The 20,187-nt window shown below is 53.7% G+C and overlaps 1 protein-coding gene across 1 annotated transcript in view; it reads right to left on the bottom strand.

Moving 5' to 3' along the window:
- COL11A2 (collagen type XI alpha 2 chain) overlaps nt 1-20,187 on the bottom strand; it is a 108,492-nt gene that overhangs the window by 43,988 nt on the left and 44,317 nt on the right. The window contains exons 23-35 of the mRNA XM_090129218.1: nt 17,991-18,035; nt 17,848-17,901; nt 16,584-16,628; nt 15,328-15,381; nt 12,314-12,421; nt 6,822-6,875; nt 4,905-4,958; nt 4,308-4,352; nt 2,997-3,050; nt 2,344-2,388; nt 2,138-2,191; nt 1,595-1,648; nt 468-521 (exon numbers count right to left, since the gene is read on the bottom strand). Coding sequence (XP_089985344.1) covers nt 468-521; nt 1,595-1,648; nt 2,138-2,191; nt 2,344-2,388; nt 2,997-3,050; nt 4,308-4,352; nt 4,905-4,958; nt 6,822-6,875; nt 12,314-12,421; nt 15,328-15,381; nt 16,584-16,628; nt 17,848-17,901; nt 17,991-18,035 — 720 coding nt within the window. The remainder of the gene's footprint in view (nt 1-467; nt 522-1,594; nt 1,649-2,137; nt 2,192-2,343; nt 2,389-2,996; nt 3,051-4,307; nt 4,353-4,904; nt 4,959-6,821; nt 6,876-12,313; nt 12,422-15,327; nt 15,382-16,583; nt 16,629-17,847; nt 17,902-17,990; nt 18,036-20,187) is intronic.

The raw sequence follows: 20,187 nt of genomic DNA, 5'->3' as shown, positions 1-20,187 counted from the left end.
GGGGGTCTTATAGGGTTGGGGACCCCCCCATATGGAGACCTTTAAGGGGGGGTCTTATGGGGTTGTGGACCCCCCCCCCTCCATATGGAGACCTTTATGGGGTGTGGGGGGGTCTTATAGGGTTGGGGACCCCCCCCATACGGAGACCTTTAAGGGGGGGGGGGTCTTATGGGGTTGTGGACCCCTCCCCCCCCATATGGAGACCTTTATGGGGTGGGGGGGGGTCTTATAGGGTTGGGGACCCCCCCCCATATATGGGGACCCGTATGGGGTCAGGAGGGGGGATCTTATAGGGTTGTGTACCCCCCTCAGTTTGGGGTCCCCTATGGGGCGGCCCTATAGGGTTACGGACACCCCCCATGTCCAAGGCCCCCCCCCCACATTTTGGGGTCCCCTATGGGGCGGCCCTATAGGTTTATGGACTCCCCCCCCCCACATTTTGGGGTCCCCTATGGGGCAGTGCTCACCTGCGGCCCTACAACTCCGGGGGGGCCGGGGGGGCCGGTCTTGCCTTGGAAACCCTATAAGGGAAAAAGGGGGGTGGGGAGAGGGGCTTTGGGGTGGGCTATGGGGTGGCTATGGGGTGGCTATGGGGTGGCTATGGAGTGGCTATGGAGGGGCTATGGGGTGGCTATGGGGCGGCAATAGGGCGGCTATGGGGCGGGCTATAGGGTGGCTGTGGGGTGGGCTATAGGGTAGGCTATAGGGTGGGTTATAGGGTGGCTATGGGGTGGCTATGGGGTGGGCTATGGGGCGGCTATGGGGCGGGCTATGGGGTGGGCTATGGGGTGGCTATGGGGCAGGCTATAGGGTGGGCTATGGGGCGGCTATGGGGTGGCTAGGGGGTGGGCTATGGGGCGGCTATGGGATGGTTATGGGGCAGCTATGGGGCAGCTATGGGGCGGCTATGGGGCGGCTATGGGGCAGCTATGGGGTGGCTATGGGGTGGGCTATTGGGCGGGCTATGGGGCGGCTGTGGAGTGGCTATGGGGTGGGCTATGGGGCAGCTATGGGGCATCTATGGGGCAGCTATGGGGCAGCTATGGGGCAGCTATGGGGTGGCTTATGGGGTATCTATGGGGCAGGCTATGGGGTGGCTATGAGGTATCTATGGGGTATGTATGGGGCAGCTATGGGGTAGCTATGGAGTGGCTATGGGGCATCTATGGGGCAGCTATGGGGTGGCTATGGGGTGGCTATGGGGTGGGCTATTGGGCGGGCTATGGGGCAGCTGTGGAGTGGCTATGGGGTGGGCTATGGGGCAGCTATGGGGCATCTATGGGGCAGCTATGGGGCAGCTATGGGGTGGCTTATGGGGTATCTATGGGGTATGTATGGGGCGGCTATGGGGCAGCTATGGGGCGGCTATGGGGCAGCTATGGGGTGGCTTATGGGGTATCTATGGGGTATGTATGGGGCGGCTATGGGGCAGCTATGGGGCGGCTATGGGGCAGCTATGGGGCAGCTATGGGGCAGCTATGGGGCGGCTATGGGGCAGCTATGGGGCGGGTATGGGGCGGGTATGGGGCAGCTATGGGGCATCTATGGGGCAGCTATGGGGTGGCTATGGGGCGGCTATGGGGCACCGACTCACGCCGTCGCCGCGCTGCCCGGGGTGTCCCGGCACTCCGTCCTTGCCGGGGGGACCCTGGGAGGGAAAAGGGGCGACAATCGGCGACAATCGGCGACAATCGGGGTCATTTAGGGACATTTGGGGACAGTCGGAAAACGATCGGAGCCATTCGGGGGCAGTCGGGGATAATCGGAAACATTCGGGGTCATTTGGGGACGATCGGGGCTGATCGGAGCCATTCGGGAATATTCGGAGGCATTCGGGGAAAGTCGGGAGCGATCGGCGGTAATCGGAACTATTCGGAACCATTCGGGAGCGGTCGGGAAGGATCGGGGGAGGATCGGGAATAATCGGAACCATTCGGGGGCGGTCGGGGGAGGATCGGGGGTAATCGGAACCATTCGGGGGCGGTCGGGGGAGGATCGGGAATAATCGGAACCATTCGGGGCCGGTCGGGGTAACACGAAGCAATTTGGGGTCATTTGGGGCCATTTGGGGTCATTTAGGGCCATTTAGGGCCATTTGGGGCCATTTGGGGCCATTTTGGGGTCATTTGGGGCTCACCGGGGGTCCTTTGGGGCCGGGGAATCCATTGGGGCCGGCAGCTCCAGGTACACCCTATGGGGAGAGGGAGAGAGAGGGAGCACTTATGGGGCGCCCCACATCCATATGGGGTCACCCCACATCCCTATGGGGTCGCCTCACGACCCTATGGGAGACCCCACCCCCTGTAGGATCGCTGCCCTATAGGGCCGCCCCATATGTCTCACCCTCTCTCCCGGGGGTCCATGCGGTCCATCGCTGCCCGACGTCCCCTATAGGATTTGGGGGGGATGGGGGGAAAATTTAGGGGTCAGAACTGTGGGGTTTGAGCGGATCCCGCTACACCCCCACCCCATAACCTCACCCCATAAGCTGACCCCATAACTCCCCCACCCCATAACTCCCCCACCCCATAACCTCCCTCACCTCATAAACCCCCTACCCCATAACCTCACCCCATAACCTGATCCCATAACCCCCCACCCCATAACCTGACCCCATAACCTGACCCCATAACCTGACCCCATAACTCCCCCACCCCATAACCTCCCTCACCCCTTAACTCACCCCACCCCATAACCTCACCCCATAACCTGATCCCATAACCCTCTCCACCCCATAACCTTCCTCACCCCATAAACCCCCCACCCCATAACCTGACCCCATAACCTGACCCCATAACCCCCCCACCCCACAACCTGACCCCATGACCTCCGACCCCGTGACCTCCGACCCCATAACTCCTGACCCCATACAGCCCCCCACCCCATAACCTCTGACCCCAAAACCCCTCAAACCCCATAATCCCACCCCATAACCTCTGACCCCGTGACCGCTGACCCCGTGACCCCTGACCCCCGTGACCTCTGACCCCGCCCACCTTGGCTCCTGATTTGCCGGTGGCGCCGCGCGGACCGCGCTGACCCCGAGGACCCTATGGGGGAATTGATGGGATCGTGGGATTTATGGGATTAATGGGATTAATTTGATTAATGGGATGAATGGGATGAATGGGATTAAGGGATTAATGGGATGAATGGGATTAAGGGATTAATGGGATTAGGGGATTTGTGGGATTTATGGGATTAGGGGATTGTGGGATTGTGGGATTAATGGGATTAGGGGATTGTGGGATTAATGGGATTAATGGGATTAATGGGATTAATGGGATTAATGGGATTAATGGGATTAGGGGATTGTAGGATTGTGGGATGAATAGGATGAATGGGATTGTGGGATTGTGGGATTGTGGGATTAGGGGATTGTGGGATTAGGGGATAAATGGGATTATGGGATTGTGGGATTTTGGGATAAGGGGATTAGTGGGATTAATGGGATTGTGGGATTAGGGGATTAGGGGATTAATGGGATTGTGGGATTAATGGGATTAATGGGATTAATGGGATTGATGGGATTAGGGGATTGTGGGATTGTGGGATGAATGGAATCACTGATTAATGGGATTAATGGGATTAGGGGATTAGGGGATTGTGGGATTTATGGGATTAGGGGATTGTGGGATGAATGGGATGAATGGGATGAATGGGATGAATGGGATTAGGGGATTGTGGGATTGTGGGATTATGGGATTAATGGGATGAATGGGATCAGGGGATTAATGGGATTAGGGGATTGTGGGAATTATGGGATTAGGGGATTAGGGGAATAAATGGGATTAGGGGATTAATGGGATAAATGGGATCATGGGATTAATGGAACTAGGGGATTAATGGGATTTATGGGATTAGGGGATTAGGAGATTGGGGTTATGGGGTTGTTGTGGGGTTGTTGTGGGGTTATGGGGTTGTTATGGGGTTATGGGGTTGTTGTGGGGTTATTGTGGGGTTATGGGGTTATGGGGGTTGTTATGGGGTTATGGGGTTGTTGTGGGGTTATTGTGGGGTTATTGTGGGGTTATGGGGGTTGTTATGGGGTTATGGGGTTGGGATGATGGTTATGGGGTGGTTGTGGGGTTGTTGTGGGGTTATGGGGCAGTTGTGGGGTTGTTGTGGGGTGGTTGTGGGGTTATGGGGTGGTTGTGGGGTGGTTGTGGGGTTATGGGGCAGTTGTGGGGTGGTTGTGGGGTGGTTGTGGGGTTATGGGGTGGTTGTGGGGTTATGGGGCAGTTGTGGGGCGGTTGTGGGGTGGTTGTGGGGTTATGGGGTGGGGGCAGCCTGTGCCCCACACTCACTGTAGGGCCGCGTTCACCTCTGGGCCCCGACTTCCCCGACAAACCCTATAGGAGAGAACAGCAGCGCCCCATAGCAACATGGCGCCCCATAGGGACCCATAGGGACCCATAGCGACCCATAGGAACCCATAGCGACCCATAGCGACCCATAGAATCCCATAGGGCCTTATAGAGACCCATAGAGACCCATAGGGACCCATAGCGCCCCATAGAGACCCATAGAGACCCATAGGGACCCATAGAGACCCATAGAGACCCATAGCGAACCATAGAGACCCATAGAGACCCGTAGGGACCCGTAGGGACCCACAGAACCCCACCCCATAGTGTCCCAACCCCATAGCGCCCACCCCATAGCGCCCAGACCCATAGCACCCACCCCATAGAGGGATCACAGCCCCATAGATGCCCACCCCATAGAGGTCCATGGCCCCATAGCACCCGCCCCATAGCACCCACCCCATAGAGGGACCACCCCATAGTGCCCACCCCATAGCACCCGCCCCATAGAAGGACCACAGCCCCATAGATGCCCACCCCATAGAGGTCCATGGCCCCATAGCGCCCGCCCCATAGACGCCCTATAGGGTCACTCACCCGCGTTCCCTTCTCACCGTTGGCACCTGGGAAACCTGGGAACCCCTGAGAGCCCTATGGGGTCACAAGGGTTTGGGGTCAGAGGGTTTGGGGTCAGAGGGGTTTGGGGTCACAAGGGTTTGGGGTCAGAGGGTTTGGGGTCAGAGGGGTTTGGGGTCACAAGGGTTTGGGGTCAGAGGGTTTGGGGTCAGAGGGGTTTGGGGTCACAAGGGTTTGGGGTCACAAGGGGTTGGGGTCAGAGGAGTTTGGGGTCACAAGGGTTTGGGGTCAGAGGGTTTGGGGTCACAAGGGTTTGGGGTCAGAGGGATTGGGGTCAGAGGGTTTGGGGTCAGAGGGGTTTGGGGTCACAAGGGTTTGGGGTCAGAGGGTTTGGGGTCAGAGGGGTTTGGGGTCACAAGGGTTTGGGGTCACAAGGGGTTGGGGTCAGAGGAGTTTGGGGTCACAAGGGTTTGGGGTCAGAGGGTTTGGGGTCACAAGGGTTTGGGGTCAGAGGGATTGGGGTCAGAGGGGTTTGGGGTCACAAGGGTTTGGGGTCAAAAGGGGTTTGGGGTCACAAGGGTTTGGGGTCAGAGGGTTTGGGGTCAGAGGGTTTGGGGTCACAAGGGTTTGGGGTCAGAGGGTTTGAGGTCACAAGGGTTTGGGGTCAGAGGTTTTGGGGTCAGAGGGTTTGGGGTCACAAGGGGTTGGGGTCAGAGGGTTTGGGGTCAGAGGGATTGGGGTCAGAGGAGTTTGGGGTCACAAGGGTTTGGGGTCAGAAGGGGTTGGGGTCAGAGGGTTTGGGGTCACAAGGGTTTGGGGTCAGAGGGTTTGGGGTCAGAGGGTTTGGGGTCAGAGGAGTTTTGGGTCACAAGGGGTTGGGGTCAGAGGGTTTGGGGTCAGAGGAGTTTGGGGTCACAAGGGTTTGGGGTCACAAGGGTTTGGGGTCAGAAGGGTTTGGGGTCAGAAGGATTTGGGGTCAGAGGGGGTTGGGGCAGGGGAATTATGGGATCGAGGGGACTTATGGAGTGAAAGGCAGTTATGGGGCAGGGCGCTTATGGGGTCAAGGAGAATTATGGGGTCAGGGAGACTTATGGGGTAATGGCACTTATGGGGTAATGGCACTTATGGGGTCGAGGGGACTTATAGGGCAGGGGACTTATGGGGTGAAAGCCACTTATGGGGTAATGGCACTTATGGGGTCGAGGGGACTTATGGGACAGGGGACTTATGGGGCAGGAGATTTATGGGGCAGGGGACTTATGGGGTCGAGGGGACTTATGGGGTGAAAGGCACTTATGGGGCGGGGGACTTATGGGGCAGGGGATTTATGGGGTCGAGGGGACTTATGGGGTGGAAGGCACTTATGGGGTGGAAGGCACTTATGGGGCGGGGGACTTATGGGGCAGGGGACTTATGGGGTCGAGGGGACTTATGGGGCAGGAGATTTATGGGGCAGGGGATTTATGGGGTCGAGGGGACTTATGGGGTGAAAGGCAGTTATGGGGTGAAAGGCACTTATGGGGCGGGGGCACTTATGGGGTGGAAGGCACTTATGGGGCGGGGGCACTTATGGGGCAGGGCATTTGTGGGATCAAGGAGACTTATGGGGTAGTGTCACTTATGGGGTCAAGGAGATTTATGGGGTCGAGGTGACTTATGGGGTGAAAGGCAGTTATGGGGCAGGGGGACTTATGGGGTCAGGGAGACTTATGGGGTAATGGCACTTATGGGGCAGGGGCACTATTGGGGTGGGGGCACTTATGGGGTCAAGGGAACTTATGGGGTGAAAGGCACTTATGGGGCGGGGGACTTATGGGGCAGGGGATTTATGGGGTCGAGGGGACTTATGGGGTGGAAGGCACTTATGGGGTGGAAGGCACTTATGGGGCGGGGGCACTTATGGGGTGGAAGGCACTTATGGGGCCGCCCCACACTCACCTTGGGGCCCTGGCGCCCCGGGTAACCCGGAAGTCCCGGCACCCCCAGTTTGCCCTATGGGACGGGACAGAGATATAGGGGATCCTACAGGGGATCCCATAGGGGATCCCATAGGGTTTATAGGGGATCCGAGGGGGTATGGGGGAAATCCCGTAGGATCTATGGGGGATCCGATGGGGGGTCCTATAGGGGATCCTGTAGGGGAAGCTCTGGGGGATCCTATACGATTATAGGGGATCCTAAGGGCTCTCTGGGGGGATCCTATGGGCTCTATAGGGGATCCTACAGGGGATCCTATAGGGGATCCTATGGGGTTTATAGGGGATCCGATGGGCTCTATAGGGAGATCCTATGGGGTGTGGGGGAAATCCCGTAGGATCTATGGGGGATCCGATGGGGGGTCCTATAGGGGGGCTTAGAGGAACTATAGGGGATCCTAAGGGCTCTATAGGGGATCCTATGGGGGATCCTATGGGCTCTATGGGCCCTTAGGGGATCTTATAGGGGCCCTATAGGCTTTATGGGGGATCCTATGGGGGATCCTATGGGCTCTGTAGGGGATCCTATGGGGGATCCTATAGGATCCATAGGGGACTCTAAGGGCTCTTTAGGGATCCTATGGGCTCTATAGGGGATGCTGTGGGGGATCCTGTAGGCTCTATAGGATCTATAGGGGACGCAATGGGGAATCCTATGGGGGATCCTATAGGATCTATAGGGGACGCAATAGGGGACACTATAGGCTCTATAGGGGACGCTATGGGGATGCTCTGGGGGATGCTATAGGATCTATAGGGGATGCTATGGGGGATGCTATGGGGGATGCTGGGGGGGATCCTGTAGGCTCTATAGGGGACGCTATGTGCTCTATAGGGGATGCAATGGGGGATGCTATAGGATCTATAGGGGATCTATAGGGAACGCTACGGGCTCTATAGGGGATGCCATAGGGGACGCTATAGGCTGTATAGGGGGATGCTATAGGATCTATAGGGGACGCAATAGGGGTCGCTCTAGGGGACGCTATAGGCTCTATAGGGGCTCTATAGGGGACGCTGTAGGATCTATAGGGGGCGCTATAGGGTCTCTATAGGGGCTCTATAGGGTCTCTATAGGGGTGGCTATAGGGGACGCTATAGGGGACGCTATAGGGTCGTTATAGGCTCTATAGGGTGGCTATAGGGGATGCTGTAGGATCTATAGGGTCTCTATAGGGTCTCTATAGGGGCTCTATAGGGTCTATAGGGCAGCTATAGGGGATGCTATAGGATCTATAGGGGCTCTATAGGGTCTCTATAGGGGCTCTATAGGGGCTCTATAGGGTCTCTATAGGGTGTCTATAGGCTCTGTAGGGTCTCTATAGGCTCTATAGGGTGTCTATAGGGTCTCTATAGGGTCTCTATAGGGCGGCTATAGGGTCTCTATAGGGTGTCTATAGGGTGTCCATAGGGTGTCTATAGAGTGGTTATAGGGTCTCTATAGGCTCTATAGGGGGTCTCTATAGGGCGGCTATAGGGTCTCCATAGGCTCTCTATAGGGTGTCTATAGGGTGTCTATAGGGTCTCTATAGGCTCTATAGGGTGTCTATAGGGTGTCCATAGGGTCTCTATAGGCTCTATAGGGTGGCTATAGGGCGGCTATAGGGTCTCTATAGGCTCTATAGGGTGTCTATAGGGCGGCCATAGGGTCTCTATAGGGTCTCTATAGGCTCTATAGGGCAGCTATAGGGTGTCTATAGGGTGTCAATAGGGTGTCTATAGGCTCTATAGGGTGTCTATAGGCTCTGTAGGGTGTCTATAGGGTGTCCATAGGGTCTCTATAGGCTCTATAGGGTGGCTATAGGGTGGCTATAAGGTCTCTATAGGGCGGCCATAGGGTGTCTATAGGGTGTCTATAGGGTCTCTATAGGCTCTATAGGGTGTCTATAGGGTGTCCATAGGGTCTCTATAGGCTCCATAGGGTGTCTATAGGGTGTCTATAGGGTGTCGATATGGTGTCTATAGGCTCTATAGGGTGTCTATAGGCTCCATAGGGTGTTTATAGGGTCTCTATAGGGTGTCTATAGGGTGGCCATAGGGTCTCTATAGGGTGTCTATAGGGTGGCCATAGGGTCTCTATAGGCTCTATAGGGTGGCTATAGGGTGGCCATAGGGTCTCTATAGGGTCTCTATAGGGTGTCTATAGGCTCTATAGGGTGTCTATATGGTGTCTATAGGGTGTCTATAGTGCTGCTATATGGTCTCTATAGGGTGTCTATATGGTGTCCATAGGCTCCATAGGGTGTCTATATGGTGTCTATAGGGTGTCCATAGGCTCTATATGGTGTCTATATGGTGTCTATACGGTGTCTATATGGTGTCCATAGGCTCTATAGGGTGGCTATATGGTGTCTATAGGGTGTCTATACGGTGTCTATATGGTGTCCATAGGCTCTATAGGGTGGCTATATGGTGTCTATATGGTGTCCATAGGGTGTCTATAGGCTCTATATGGTGTCTATATGGTGTCTATATGGTGTCCATAGGGTGTCTATAGGCTCTATAGGGTGTCTATATGGTGTCTATATGGTGTCTATAGGGTGTCTATATGGTGTCTATAGGGTGTCCATAGGCTCTATATGGTGTCTATATGGTGTCTATATGATGTCCATAGGGTGTCTATATGGTGTCTATATGGTGTCTATATGGTGTCCATAGGGTGTCTATAGGCTCTATATGGTGTCTATATGGTGTCTATAGGGTGTCCATAGGGTGTCTATATGGTGTCTATATGGTGTCTATAGGGTGTCCATAGGCTCTATATGGTGTCTATATGGTGTCTATATGGTGTCTATACGGTGTCTATACGGTGTCTATACGGTGTCTATAGGGTCTCTATATGGCGCCCATAGGGTGTCTATATGGTGTCCATAGGGTCTCTATATGGTGTCCATAGGGTGTCCATAGGGTGTCTATAGGCTCTATATGGTGTCCATAGGGTGTCCATAGGGTGTCTATAGGCTCTATATGGTGTCTATATGGTGTCTATATGGTGTCTATAGGGTGTCTATATGGTGTCCATAGGGTGTCTATAGGCTCTATATGGTGTCTATATGGTGTCTATAGGGTGTCCATAGGGTGTCTATATGGTGTCTATATGGTGTCTATAGGGTGTCCATAGGCTCTATATGGTGTCTATATGGTGTCTATATGGTGTCTATACGGTGTCTATACGGTGTCTATACGGTGTCTATAGGGTCTCTATATGGCGCCCATAGGGTGTCTATATGGTGTCCATAGGGTCTCTATATGGTGTCCATAGGGTGTCCATAGGGTGTCTATAGGCTCTATATGGTGTCTATATGGTGTCCATAGGGTGTCCATAGGGTGTCTATATGGTGTCTATATGGTGTCTATATGGTGTCTATAGGGTGTCTATATGGTGTCCATAGGGTGTCTATAGGCTCTATAGGGTGTCTATATGGTGTCCATAGGGTGTCTATAGGGTGTCTATATGGTGTCTATAGGGTGTCCATAGGCTCTATATGGTGTCTATATGGTGTCTATATGGTGTCTATATGGTGTCTATATGGTGTCCATAGGGTGTCCATAGGGTGTCTATAGGCTCTATATGGTGTCCATAGGGTGTCCATAGGGTGTCTATAGGCTCTATATGGTGTCTATATGGTGTCTATATGGTGTCTATAGGGTGTCTATATGGTGTCCATAGGGTGTCTATAGGCTCTATATGGTGTCTATATGGTGTCCATAGGGTGTCCATAGGGTGTCTATATGGTGTCTATATGGTGTCTATATGGTGTCTATAGGGTGTCTATATGGTGTCCATAGGGTGTCCATAGGCTCTATATGGTGTCCATAGGGTGTCCATAGGGTGTCTATATGGTGTCCATAGGGTGTCTATATGGTGTCTATAGGGTGTCTATATGGTGTCCATAGGGTGTCCATAGGGTGTCTATATGGTGTCCATAGGGTGTCTATATGGTGTCTATATGGTGTCTATATGGTGTCCATAGGGTGTCCATAGGGTGTCCATAGGGTGTCCATAGGGTGTCTATATGGTGTCTATAGGGTATCTATATGGTGTCCATAGGGTGTCCATAGGGTGTCTATATGGTGTCCATAGGGTGTCCATAGGGTGTCCATATGGTGTCCATAGGGTGTCTATATGGTGTCTATATGGTGTCCATAGGGTGTCCATAGGGTGTCTATATGGTGTCTATATGGTGTCCATAGGCTCTATATGGTGTCCATAGGGTCTCTATATGGTGTCCATAGGGTGTCTATATGGTGTCTATATGGTGTCCATAGGGTGTCTATATGGTGTCTATATGGTCTCTATATGGTGTCCATAGGGTGTCCATAGGGTGTCCATAGGCTCTATATGGTGTCCATAGGGTGTCCATAGGGTGTCTATATGGTGTCCATAGGGTGTCCATAGGGTGTCCATAGGGTGTCTATATGGTGTCTATATGGTGTCTATAGGGTGTCTATATGGTGTCCATAGGGTGTCCATAGGGTGTCCATAGGCTCTATATGGTGTCCATAGGGTGTCCATAGGGTGTCCATAGGGTGTCTATATGGTGTCTATATGGTGTCTATAGGGTGTCTATATGGTGTCCATAGGGTGTCCATAGGCTCTATATGGTGTCCATAGGGTGTCCATAGGGTGTCTATATGGTGTCCATAGGGTGTCCATAGGGTGTCCATAGGGTGTCTATATGGTGTCTATATGGTGTCCATAGGCTCTATATGGTGTCCATAGGGTCTCTATATGGTGTCCATAGGGTGTCTATATGGTGTCTATATGGTGTCCATAGGGTGTCTATATGGTGTCTATATGGTCTCTATATGGTGTCCATAGGGTGTCCATAGGGTGTCCATAGGCTCTATATGGTGTCCATAGGGTGTCCATAGGGTGTCTATATGGTGTCCATAGGGTGTCCATAGGGTGTCCATAGGGTGTCTATATGGTGTCCATAGGGTGTCCATATGGTGTCTATATGGTGTCTATAGGGTGTCTATATGGTGTCCATAGGGTGTCCATAGGGTGTCCATAGGGTGTCTATATGGTGTCTATATGGTGTCCATAGGCTCTATATGGTGTCCATAGGGTGTCCATAGGGTGTCCATAGGCTCTATATGGTGTCCATAGGGTGTCCATAGGGTGTCTATATGGTGTCCATAGGGTGTCCATAGGGTGTCCATAGGGTGTCTATATGGTGTCCATAGGGTGTCCATATGGTGTCTATATGGTGTCTATAGGGTGTCTATATGGTGTCCATAGGGTGTCCATAGGGTGTCCATAGGGTGTCTATATGGTGTCTATATGGTGTCCATAGGCTCTATATGGTGTCCATAGGGTGTCCATAGGGTGTCCATAGGCTCTATATGGTGTCCATAGGGTGTCTATATGGTGTCTATATGGTGTCCATAGGGTGTCCATAGGGTGTCTATATGGCGCCCGTATGGCGCCCATAGGCTGTATAGGCGCACCTTGTCCCCGCGCCGCCCCGCGGGCCCCGCCTCCCCCGCGGCGCCCATCCGCCCTTTGGGTCCCTCGGCGCCGTCGGAGCCGCGAGAGCCGGGAGCGCCGGCGTCACCCTAAGGAGCAGCGGTAATTAGCGTCATTAGCTGCCTTCATTAGTGCTAATTAGCGTCAGTAGCTGCCTTCATCAGCGGTAATTAGCGTCATTAGCTGCCTTCATCAGCGCTAATTAGCGTCAGTACCTGCCTTCATCAGCGCTAATTAGCGTCATTAGCTGCCTTCATCAGCGCTAATTAGCGTCATTAGCTGCCTTCATCAGCGATAATTAGCGTCATTAGCTGCCTTCATCAGCGCTAATTAGCGTCATTAGCTGCCTTCATTAGTGCTAATTAGCGTCAGTAGCTGCCTTCATCAGCGCTAATTAGCGTCATTAGCTGCCTTCATCAGCGCTAATTAGCGTCATTAGCTGCCTTCATCAGCGCTAATTAGCGTCAGTACCTGCCTTCATTAGCGATAATTAGCGTCATTAGCTGCCTTCATCAGCGCTAATTAGCGTCAGCACCTGCCTTCATCAGCGGTAATTAGCGTCATTAGCTGCCTTCATCAGCGCTAATTAGCGTCATTAGCTGCCTTCATCAGCGCTAATTAGCGTCATTAGCTGCCTTCATCAGCGCTAATTAGCGTCAGTACCTGCCTTCATCAGCGGTAATTAGCGTCAGTACCTGCCTCCATTAGTGCTAATTGGTCATTAGCTGCCTTCATTAGTGCTAATTAGCGTCAGTACCTGCCTTCATTTGTGCTGATTGGTCATTAGCTGCCTTCATTAGTGCTAATTAGCGTCATTAGCTGCCTTCATTAGCGATAATTAGCGTCAGTACCTGCCTTCATTAGTGCTGATTGGTGTCATTAGCTGCCTTCATTAGTGCTAATTGGTCATTAGCTGCCTTCATTAGCGATAATTAGCGTCAGTACCTGCCTTCATTAGCGATAATTAGCGTCATTAGCTGCCTTCATTAGTGCTGATTGGTCATTAGCTGCCTTCATTAGTGCTAATTAGCGTCAGTACCTGCCTTCATTTGTGCTGATTGGTCATTAGCTGCCTTCATTAGCGGTAATTAGCGTCATTAGCTGCCTTCATCAGCGATAATTAGCGTCAGTACCTGCCTTCATTAGTGCTAATTAGCGTCAGTACCTGCCTTCATTAGTGCTGATTGGTCATTAGCTGCCTTCATTAGTGCTGATTGGTCATTAGCTGCCTTCATTAGCGCTAATTAGCGTCAGTACCTGCCTTCATCAGCGATAATTGGTCATTAGCTGCCTTCATTAGTGCTGATTGGTGTCATTAGCTGCCTTCATTAGTGCTAATTAGCGTCATTAGCTGCCTTCATTAGTGCTGATTGGTGTCATTAGCTGCCTTCATTAGTGCTAATTGGTCATTAGCTGCCTTCATTAGTGCTGATTGGTGTCATTAGCTGCCTTCATTAGTGCTAATTAGCGTCATTAGCTGCCTTCATTAGCGCTAATTGGTCATTAGCTGCCTTCATTAGTGCTAATTAGCGTCATTAGCTGCCTTCATTAGCGCTAATTAGCGTCAGAACCTGCCTTCATTAGTGCTAATTAGCGTCATTAGCTGCCTTCATTAGTGCTAATTGGTCATTAGCTGCCTTCATCAGCGCTAATTAGTGTCATTAGCCTGCCTTGTGCTAATTAGTGTCATTAGCTGCCTTGTGCTAATTAGTGTCATTAGCCTGCCTTGTGCTAATTGGTCATTAGCTGCCTTGTGCTAATTAGTCATTAGCCTGCCTTCATCATTACCTCATTAGCGCCACTCAGTCATTAGCCTCATTAACGCCATTAATTAATTAGCCTTCCTTCATTAGCGCCATCCCGTCATTAGCCTCATTGACACCATTCAGTCATTAGCCTCATTAGCACCGCTAATTAATTAGCCTGCCTTCATTAGCGCCATTCCGTCATTAGCCTTCCTTCATTAGTCAATCATTAATGCCTCATTAACACTCAATTCATTAGGCACCCCCTCACCCGCCCAAGTAATTAATTAAGGAGCTCATTAACCCCCCTCACCCCTTTCATTAATTAAGGAGCACATTAACCCCAATTAATTAATTAAGCTCATTAGCCCCCCTCATCCCATTCATTCATTAAGAAGCTCATTAACCCCCATTAAATAATTACAGAGCTCATTAACCCCAATTAATTACTTAAGCTCATTAGCCCCAATTAATTAATGAAGCTCATTATCCCCCTCACCCCATTCATTAATTACGGAGCTCATTAACCCCATTCATTAATTAATTAAGGTCATTAGCCCCCTTCACCCCATTCATTAATTAAGGAGCTCATTAACCCAAATTAATTACTTAAGCTCATTAACCCCCCTCACCCCATTCATTAATTAAGGAGCTCATTAAGCCCATTCATTAATTAAGGAGCTCATTAACCCCAATTAATTAATTAAGCTCATTAGCCCCCCTCACCCCATTCATTAATTAAGGAGCTCATTAACCCCAATTAATTAATTAAGCTCATTAGCCCCAATTAATTAATTAAGCTCATTATCCCCCTCACCCCATTCATTCATTAAGGAGCTCATTACCCCATTCATTAATTAATGAAGCTCATTAGCCCCCGTTAATTAATTAGGCTCATTATCCCCCTCACCCCGTTCATTCATTAAGGAGCTCATTAACCCCGATTAATTAGTTAATGAGGCTCATTATCCCCCTCACCCCGTTCATTCATTAAGGAGCTCATTAACCCCGATTAATTAGTTAATGAGGCTCATTATCCCCCTCACCCCGTTCATTCATTAAGGAGCTCATTAACCCCGATTAATTAGTTAATGAGGCTCATTATCCCCCTCACCCCGTTCATTCATTAAGGAGCTCATTAACCCCGATTAATTAGTTAATGAGGCTCATTATCCCCCTCACCCCGTTCATTCATTAAGGAGCTCATTAACCCCGATTAATTAGTTAATTAGGCTCATTATCCCCCTCACCCGCTCTCCTTTCGCTCCCACGTCGCCTTTGAGGCCGGGAAAACCTTCCTCACCCTGCGGGGCACAAAGGGGGGCGGATCTGTGGGGCGGATCTGTGGGGCAGGGCTGTGGGGTGAAGCTATGGGGCGGATCTATGGGGCAGGGCTGTGGGGCGGATCTATGGGGCAGGGCTATGGGGCGGATCTATGGGGCAGGGCTGTGGGGCAGGGCTGTGGGGCGGATCTATAGGGCAGATCTATGGGGCAGGGCTGTGGGGCAGGGCTGTGGGGTGAAGCTATGGGGCGGATCTATGGGGCAGGGCTGTGGGGTGAAGCTATGGGGCAGTGCTATGGGGCAGGGCTGTGGGGCAGGGCTGTGGGGCGGATCTATGGGATGGATCTGTAGGATCTATGGGGCAGATCTATGGGCAGGGCTATGGGTTGGATCTATGGGGCGTATCTATGGGGCAGGGCTGTGGGGCGGATCTATGGGGCAGATCTGTGGGGCAGGGCTGTGGGGCAGATCTATGGGGCAGGGCTGTGGGGTGAAGCTATGGGGTGGATCTATGGGGCAGGGCTGTGGGGCGGATCTATGGGGCAGGGCTGGGGGGCGGATCTATGGGGCGGATCTATGGGGCAGGGCTGGGGGGCGGATCTATGGGGCAGGGCTGGGGGGCAGGGCTGTGGGGTGACGCTATGGGGCAGTGCTATGTGGGGCAGCGCTGTGGGGCAGGGCTGGGGGGTGAAGCTATGGGGTGGATCTATGGGGCAGGGCTGGGGGGCGGATCGGTGGGGCTGATCTATGGGGCAGGGCTGTGGGATGGATCTATGGGGCGGATCTATGGGGCAGGGATGTGGGGCGGATCTATGGGGTGGATGTATGGGGCGGATCTATGGGGCAGGGCTGTGGGATGGATCTGTGGGGCGGATCTATGGGGAAGAGCTATGGGGCAGATCTATGGGGCAGATCTATGGGGCAGGGCTGTGGGATGGATCTGTGGGGCGGATCTATGGGGCGGATCTATGGGGCAGGGCTATGGGGCAGGGCTGTGGGGCGGATCTATGGGGCGGATCTATGGGGCAGGGCTATGGGGCAGGGCTATGGGGCGGATCTATGGGGCGGATCTATGGGGCAGGGCTATGGGGCAGATCTATGGGGCGGATCTATGGGGCGGATCTATGGGGCAGGGCTATGGGGCAGCGCTATTGGGCGGATCTATGGGGCAGGGCTATGGGGCGGATCTATGGGGCGGATCTATGGGGCAGGGCCGCCCTCACCTTCTCCCCTTTGTGGCCGCTGATCCCACGGATGCCGTCTGCTCCCTGTGGGGGGGGGAAGCACTCAGACCCCAAATCTGCCTTTTCTCACCCCAAAAATCCCCCCCAGCCCCACATTTCCCCCCCCAGCCCCCCAGCTGCCCCCCAAGCCCCCATTTCCCCCCCCAACTCCCCATTCCCCCCCCATTCCCCCCCATTCCCCCCATTTCACCCCCAATTTCCCCCCATTTCCCCCCCACTTCCCCCCACTTCCCCCCATTCCCCCCCATTCCCCCCCATTTCCCCCCTTTTCCCCCCCCTTCCCCTCCATTCCCCCCCATTTCCCCCCACTTCCCCCCCATTCCCCCCCCATATCCCCCATATCCCCCATTTCCCCCATATCCCCCATTTCCCCCATATCCCCCATTTCCCCCATTCCCCCCATTTCCCCCCACTTCCCCCCCATTCCCCCCCCATATCCCCCATATCCCCCATGTCCCCCATTCCCCCCCATTCCCCCCATTTCCCCCATTTCCCCCATATCCCCCATTCCCCCATTTCCCCCATTCCCCCCCATTCCCCCCATTTCCCCCATTTCCCCCATATCCCCCATTTCCCCCATTCCCCCATTTCCCCCATTTCCCCCATTTCCCCCATTCCCCCCATATCCCCCATGTCCCCCATGTCCCCCATTTCCCCCATATCCCCCATTTCCCCCATTCCCCCCATTCCCCCCACTTCCCCCATTCCCCCATTCCCCCACATCCCCCACATCCCCCATTCCCCCCATTTCCCCCATTTCCCCCATTTCCCCATATCCCCCATTTCCCCATATCCCCCATATCCCCCATTTCCCCCATTTCCCCCATTTCCCCCATTCCCCCCATTTCCCCATATCCCCCATTTCCCCCATTTCCCCCATATCCCCCATATCCCCCATTCCCCCCCATTTCCCCCATTCCCCCCATTTCCCCCATTCCCCCCATATCCCCCATTTCCCCCATTCCCCCCCATTTCCCCCATTTCCCCCACTTCCCCCCATTTCCCCCATTCCCCCCATTTCCCCCCATTCCCCCCCATATCCCCCATTCCCCCATTCCCCCCATATCCCCCATATCCCCCATTTCCCCCATATCCCCCATATCCCCCATATCCCCCATTTCCCCCATATCCCCCATATCCCCCATTTCCCCCATATCCCCCATATCCCCCATTTCCCCCATATCCCCCATATCCCCCATTTCCCCCATATCCCCCATATCCCCCTTTTCCCCCATATCCCTACCTTCACACCACGCGGCCCCGGATACCCGATGGGTCCTTGGGGTCCCTGTGGACCCTATTTGGGGTGGGGGGGGGTTGAGGTGTCACCCAATGGGGTCGGGGTCACCACGGGACCCCCCCCAAATTGTCCCCCCCCGCTGTTACCTGGTGGCCTTTGGGACCTGCGGGACCCTCCTTGCCTGGGTGACCCTATGGGGAAATTATGGGGTCAGTGGGGACATTTGGGGGGATATGGGGACATTTTGGGGTCAGTGGGGGACATTTGGGGTCAGTGGGGACATTTGGGGGGATATGGGGACATTTGGGGTCAGTGGGGACATGTGGGGGGGTATGGGAACATTTGGGGGGATATGGGGACATTTTGGGGTCAGTGGGGGACATTTGGGGTCAGTGGGGACATATGGGGGGATATGGGGACATTTTGGGGTCAGTGGGGGGATGTGGGGGGATATGGAGTCAGTAGGGACATTTGGGGTCAGTGGGGGGATGTGGGGAAATTATGGGGGAATAATGGGGAAATTATGGGGTCGGTGGAGACATATGGGGACATATGGGGTCAGTGGGGACATATGGGGGGATATGGGGACATTTTGGGGTCAGTGGGGGGGATGTAGGGGGGATATGGGGACATTTTGGGGTCAGTGGGGACATTTGGGGTCAGTGGGGACATGTGGGGGGATATGGGGACATTTGGGGTCGGTGGGGGGGTGGGGTGGGGGATAATGGGGAAATTATGGGGGGATAATGGGGAAATTATGGGGTCAGTGGGGACATTTGGGGTCAGTGGGGGGATATGGGGAAATTATGGGGTCGGTGGGGACATTTGGGGGGATATGGGGACATTTGGGGTCAGTGGGGACACATGGGGGGATATGGGGACATTTGGGGTCAGTGGGGGGATGTGGGGAAATTATGGGGGAATAATGGGAAATTATGGGGTCGGTGGAGACGTATGGGGACATATGGGGTCAGTGAGGACATATGGGGGGATATGGGGACATTTTGGGGTCAGTGGGGGGGATGTAGGGGGGATATGGAGACATTTTGGGGTCAGTGGGGACATTTGGGGTCGGTGGGGACATGTGGGGGGATATGGGGACATTTGGGGTCGGTGGGGGGATGTGGGGGGGATATGGGGAAATTATGGGGGGATAATGGGGAAATTATGGGGTCAGTGGGGGACATTTGGGGTCAGTGGGGACATATGGGGGCATATGGGGAAATTATGGGGTCAGTGGGGGGATGTGGGGAAATTATGGGGGAATAATGGGGAAATTATGGGGTCAGTGGGGACATCTGGGGTTCGTGGGGATATTTGGGGACATATGGGGTCATTGGGGACATCTAGGGGAATATGGGGACATTTTGGGGTCGGTGGGGGGATGTGGGGGGGATTTGGGGTCAGTGGGGGACATTTGGGGTCGGTGGGGACATCTGGGGGGGTATGGGGACATTTGGGGGTTGGTGGGGGGATGTGGGGGGGATATGGGGTCAGTGGGGGCATAGGTGACAGTGTGACAAGGTGACAGGGTGACAGTGTGACAACGTGACATGGGGACAGGGTGACAGGGTGACAAAAGGTGACAGGGTGACATGGGGACAGTGTGACAGGGTGGCAAGGTGACATGGGGACAGGGTGACATGGGGACAGGGTGACAGGGTGACAGGGTGACAGGGTGACAAGGTGACAAAGTGACAGGGTGACATGGGGACAGGGTGAGAGTGTGGCAAGATGACAGGATGACAGTGTGACAGGGTGACAAAAGGTGACAAAAGGTGACAGTGTGACAGGGTGACAGGGTGTCAGGGTGACATGGGGACAGGGTGACAGGGTGAGAAGGTGACAAGGTGACAGGGTGACAGGGTGACAAGGTGACAAAAGGTGACAGTGTGACAGGGTGACAACGTGACATGGGGACAGGGTGACAGGGTGACAGTGTGACAAAAGGTGACAGTGTGACAGGGTGACAGGGTGTCAGGGTGACATGGGGACAGGGTGACAGTGTGAGAAGGTGACAAGGTGACAGGGTGACAGGGTGACAGTGTGACAAAAGGTGACAGGGTGACAGGGTGACAAGGTGACAATGTGACATGGGGACAGGGTGAGAGTGTGGCAAGATGACAGTTTGACAATGTGACAGGGTGACAGCGTGTCAGGGTGACATGGGGACGGGGTGACAGTGTGAGAAGGTGACAGGGTGTCAGGGTGACATGGGGACAGGGTGACAGTGTGACAAAAGGCGACAAGGTGACAGGGTGACAGGGTGACAAGGTGACAAAAGGTGACAGGGTGAGAAGGTGACAAAGTGACAGGGTGACAGAAGGTGCCAGGAGGTGCCAG

This window comes from Phasianus colchicus, chromosome 35, assembly GCF_987193195.1.
Source record: "Phasianus colchicus chromosome 35, bPhaCol1.hap1.1, whole genome shotgun sequence".
Taxonomy (NCBI): domain Eukaryota; kingdom Metazoa; phylum Chordata; class Aves; order Galliformes; family Phasianidae; genus Phasianus; species Phasianus colchicus.
The sequence above is the reverse complement of the archived record's forward strand: the minus strand, read 5'-3'. Positions and strand labels throughout refer to the sequence as shown.